The 4,996-nt window shown below is 45.2% G+C and overlaps 2 protein-coding genes across 2 annotated transcripts; both read left to right on the forward strand.

Moving 5' to 3' along the window:
* The first annotated feature begins 1,445 nt into the window (after positions 1-1,445).
* LOC138893992 (uncharacterized) lies at positions 1,446-2,114 on the forward strand. Its single transcript, XM_070178664.1, has one exon. It carries the CDS (start codon positions 1,446-1,448, stop codon positions 2,112-2,114), a length of 669 nt encoding a protein of 222 aa, XP_070034765.1.
* Positions 2,115-2,269: 155 nt separating this feature from the next.
* On the forward strand, positions 2,270-4,402 carry LOC138893993 (uncharacterized). The gene is made up of 3 exons (XM_070178665.1): positions 2,270-2,653; positions 3,829-3,942; positions 4,193-4,402. The coding sequence occupies exons 1-3, from the start codon at positions 2,270-2,272 to the stop codon at positions 4,400-4,402; spliced, it is 708 nt and encodes a 235-aa protein (XP_070034766.1).
* The last annotated feature ends 594 nt before the right edge of the window (positions 4,403-4,996 follow it).

Genomic DNA, 4,996 nt, shown 5'->3' on the forward strand with positions numbered 1-4,996 from the left:
GTATGTCTCAGGATGAGACAGCTTAGCTAGTCGGGCTGAGATTGAACTCTATGCTAAAACACGGTGGTACATCGTTGCTAAAGATCTCCACCATAAATTACCGAAACCTACTTGAAATTTACGTTTCCCCTAATGTTACACTTTGATACCATTTGAGTCTCTTATTGATATCATGTTTTATTCTCCATTTTTTGTTGCTCGTTCTATTGAGAGGGTGTTTAGTTTTACATACTAGTACTATTCTATATGTACTAATGTGCCTTTTTGCCGGGGGCACTGCATCTTTAATAGATGCAGGTGGTTCCATAGCAGGTGGTATTGATCAGTGATAGCAGCACACCCTCTCCTCAGCTGACTTGGTGAGCCCTACTTTTTTTGGGGGGTCCTGTATCTCTTATCCTTTGTACATAGCGTTTTGAGGTATAGCCGGGGCCTTGTTACCGGTAATGTCGTAGCACTCATTTGCTCCTTTTAGAGGCTCCATAGACATAGTGAGGGTTGTATCTATTTTTGGGAAGGTTAAACTAAAAATGCTGTAATCGTATCATCTGTTTCACGTTAACTATGATTGAACAATGTACCATTTTGGAGACATGTTAATGACGTAACTAATGGAAATGAATTGGTGTTGTTCATATGACCTCTTACTGTCTAATTAATGAAATGTATTCTTCTCTTTATTCATGTGTGAGTTGGGTAGACCGCAGTATGTAGGCTTGCTCATCCGGGGTAACTCTGTTGAGCATCGGTCGCGCTTCTCGAGGTTAGGGCGTGACAAACTTGGTATCAAAGACTAGGGTTTTAATATGTCCTAGGATATCTCGGAGCCGTGTGTAGTAGAGTCTTTATTATCGGTGTGTTGTCAACCACATCAATAATTAGAAAGCTACTTAGGCATTTAGGAATAATACCCTTCTATGATAATCTAGATCGTGCGATAAAGCTGATTGTAAGATTGTTCCTCCTTTAACTCGTGCATTGCTCTAATTTTCAGTATATGATATGGCGCCTAGGAAGAAAGCAAGAACTGGCCAAGGACCCAATGCCACCCCAGGAGTGGCAGTTTATCCTTTACTTGATGATGCGGACGAGCACCCGGGGGGTGCGAATATTCCCCCGACTACTACACTGCCTGATTCTACTACACCTGATCAGACTGCACCTGTCCCTACACCTACTAGGGGTGCAACGATCCCTCCAACTGATATTCCAGTTCTACCACCAACCTCAGCTTTCGATCCCGGCATATCTGATGGAGATCTTATAGGAGCCATACAGATGTTGGCTCAGATAGTGGCTTCCTAGGCCCAGAGATCAAATGTTGCACCCACTTCTTCTAGTCAGCCAAGGGATTCCGCTAGTTCCAGGGTGAACAGATTTCTCCATTTGGACCCTCCAGTGTTTACAGGTACAGATCCTGAGGAGGACCGGATTTTATTAACGAGATGCACAAGACCCTTCGACTTATGCGTGCTTCTGAGTCGGAGAGAGTGGAGTTGGACTCCTACCGCCTGAAGGGGGTGGCCTATTCTTGGTTTGAGATATTGGAGGACTCCTGTGTGGAGGGAAGTCCTCCGGCGAGGTGGAGTGAGTTTTTCGATGCTTTCATTGATCATTTATTTCCTGTTGAGACTAAGGAAGACCGTGCCGCCGAGTTTGAGAGCCTGAAGCAAGGTAGCATAAGTGTGTGGGAGTATCATATTAGGTTCGCGCGCATGTCCAGATATGCCATCTATATGTTGCCCACTATGGAGGCTAGGGTGTGTCAGTTTGTACAGGGCCTTAGCCCCTTGGTTATTAATGAGGCCGCTACGGCCCCCTTGAATTCTTACATGAAGTATGGTAAGATGGTGGCATTTTCTCAAGCCACACAGACCCGCAAATTGAAGAATAGAATGGATCATGAGAGCAGCAGCAAGGCCCGGTCTGCGGGCAACTTTGGTGGTTCTTCTGGTGGTGGTGGTGGTGGTAGTAAGTCAACATTCAAGGGAGGGTCAACATGGCTATCCCAGTATTTTTCTCAGTCTTCAGTCAGTGCGCAGCCATCGGGGCCCAGTCAGCAGCAGGGGAACTGCTTTAGGCCCGATCAGGGTAACAGGGGACCCTACCAGTAGGGTCGGTCTGGTGGGAGATTTCAGCAACAGCGGAGGCCCCCATGCCCTAGGTGCGGAAGATGCACTTTGGGGCCTGCTTCATGGACCAGCCCATATGCTACGGGTGTGGTATGAGGGCTCACATTCATAGGGATTGTCGTTCGTCTCACCAGAGCATGTGCAGGGGTGCAGCACAGCTGGCCAGTTCTGCAACTACTACATCCGCAACACCTCCTCCAGCTCGAGGCACCCCAGCACTCACAGGGCATGGTGCAGCTAGGGGTGGTACACATAGTTCGGGAGGACCTAGCCATTTCTATGCTATGAGGGGTGTCCAGAGTTTAGAGGCTTCTCCATATGTTGTCACAAGTATATTAACTGTCCAATCTCATGATGTGTATGCTCTTATTGATCCAGGTTCCACTTTGTCCTATGTCACTCCCTATGTTGCTATGGAATTTGGGATAGAGGCGAAACAGCTCCATGAGCCGTTCTCTATATCTACTCCAGTTGGTGAGTCTATTATGGTTGCGCAAGGTTATAGGGATTGTGTTGTCACGGTGCGTGGTCAGGACACCATGGCCGATCTTATTGAATTGGGGATGGTTGACTTTGATGTAATAATGGGAATGGATTGGCTTTATTCATGTTTTGCAAAGCTTGATTGTCGAACCAGAACCGTTAGGTTTGAATTTTCAAATGAGTTAGTGATTGAATGGAAGGGGGATGATGTGGTGCCGAAGGGTAAGTTTATTTCTTACCTTAGGCCATGAAGATGATTAACAAAGGGTGTATCTACCATTTGGTCTGTGTTATGGACACCGATGTTGAGGCACCTACACTTAAGTCTATGCCTGTTGTGAATGAATTTTCGGAGGTCTTTACGGATGAGCTCCTTGGGATACCGCCAGACAGGAAGATTGATTTTGGGATTGATGTAATGCCAGGCACGCATCCTATATCTATTCCACCCTACAGAATGGCACCGGCGGAATAGAATGAGCTAAAGGAACAATTGAAGGATTTGTTAGAGAAGGGTTTCATCCGGCCGAGTGTGCCGCTTTCTGGTGCACCGGTCCTTTTTGTAAGAAAGAAAGATGGATCACTGAGAATGTGTATTGACTATCGGCAGCTCAACAAGGTCACGATCAAGAATAAGTACCCACTGCCAAGGATAGACAATTTGTTTGACCAATTGCAAGGTGCTAAATATTTCTCCAAGATTGATTTAAGATCCAGGTATAACCAATTGAAGATTAGGGAGCAGGATATTCCGAGAATAGCTTTCAGGACCCGGTATGGGCACTTTGAATTTCTGGTAATGTCTTTAGGGCTAACAAATGCCCAGGCAGCTTTCATGGATCTTATGAATCGAGTCTTGAAGCCTTTTCTTGACTTATTCATGATAGTGTTTATTGACGATATCCTTGTATATTCGCGAAGTCGAGAGGACCATATGGGTCATCTCAGGGCAGTTCTACATACCCTATATCAGCACAAGTTTTATGCGATGTTTTTGAAATGTGAATTTTGGCTTGAATCTGTCACGTTCTTGGGTCATGTCGTCTCCAGAGAAGGAATTGAGGTTCATCCTCAAAAGATTGCAGTTGTGAAAAATTGGCCTACACCTACTACCCCAACAGAGATTTGAAGTTTCTTAGGCCTAGCGAGGTATTACAGGAAGTTTGTTGAGGGGCTCTCTACTCTTGCCTCTCCGTTGACTAAATTGATGCAGAAGGCGGTTAAGTTGCAATGGTCAGATGCTTGTGAAAGAAGCTTCCAGGAGTTGAAATCAAGATTGACTATGGCACTGGTGTTGACCCTACCAGACGGTATGAATGGGTTTGTGGTATATTGTGATACTTCAAGAATCGAACTTGGGTGTGTATTAATGCAACATGGCAAGGTGATAGCTTAAGCTTCTAGGCAACTAGAGAATCATGAAAAACAACTATCCAACACATGACTTAGAGGTTGCAGCGGTGGTCTTTGCGTTGAAGATTTGGCGTCATTATTTGTATGGGGTCCATGTGGATATATTCACGGACCATAAGAGCCTTCAATATATTTTCAAACATAAGGAATTGAATCTGAGGCAGAGATGCCTTGAGTTACTCGAGGATTACGACATCGATATCCTATGTCATATGGGGAAGGCTAATGTTGTGGCATATGCTCTTAGCCGGAAATCTATTGGTAGTTTGGCTCACTTGGAGGCATATCAAAGGTCGTTGGCCAAGGAGGTTCATCGGGTGGCTAGTTTTGGAGTTCCTCTTGCGGAATCTAGTGAAGGAGGGGTGATTGTGTAAAATAGGGCTAAATCGTCGCTTGTGGTGGAAGTCAAGGAGAAGAAATACAATGATCCATTATTGGTACAATTGAAGGAGGGGATTCATAAATATAATATCATGGCATTTTCTCTAGGAATGGATGATAGAACACTAAGGTACCAAGGGTGATTATGTGTTCAAAATGTGGATGGTCTCCAGGGAAAGAATCATGATCGAGGCTCAAACTTCTAGGTATTCCATGTACCCGGGCTCTACAAAGATGTAACATGACCTTAAGGAAGTCTACTGGTGGAATGATATGAAGAGGAATGTAGCGGACTTTGTGGTAAGATGTCCAAATTGTCAGCAAGTGAAGGCCGAACACCAAAGGCCCGGTGGGTTGGCACAGGACATAGAAATTCCGATGTGAAAATGGAAGATGATCAATATGGACTTTGTGGTAGGACTTCCTCATACTCCCTCGCAAGTTTGACTCTATTTGGGTTTATTGTGGGTACTCAGGTAAATATTAGTATAGCTTTCCATCCACAGACCGACGGGGAAGTAGAGCGGTCTACTCAAACGCTCGAGGATATGTTGCGCGCTTGTGTTCTCGACTTCAAGGGTAGCTGG

Source organism: Nicotiana tomentosiformis, chromosome 6 (assembly GCF_000390325.3).
Source record: "Nicotiana tomentosiformis chromosome 6, ASM39032v3, whole genome shotgun sequence".
NCBI classification, from domain to species: domain Eukaryota; kingdom Viridiplantae; phylum Streptophyta; class Magnoliopsida; order Solanales; family Solanaceae; genus Nicotiana; species Nicotiana tomentosiformis.

Coding starts and splice junctions, on each gene's coding strand:
- LOC138893993 (XM_070178665.1), top strand. CDS start 2,270: ATGTGCAGGGGTGCAGCACAGCTGGCCAGTTCTGCAACTACTACATCC. Junction 2,654..3,828: donor ATAGGGATTGTGTTGTCACG/GTGCGTGGTCAG, acceptor AAATTGATGCAG/AAGGCGGTTAAGTTGCAATG. Junction 3,943..4,192: donor ACGGTATGAATGGGTTTGTG/GTATATTGTGAT, acceptor AATCTGAGGCAG/AGATGCCTTGAGTTACTCGA.
- LOC138893992 (XM_070178664.1), top strand. CDS start 1,446: ATGCACAAGACCCTTCGACTTATGCGTGCTTCTGAGTCGGAGAGAGTG.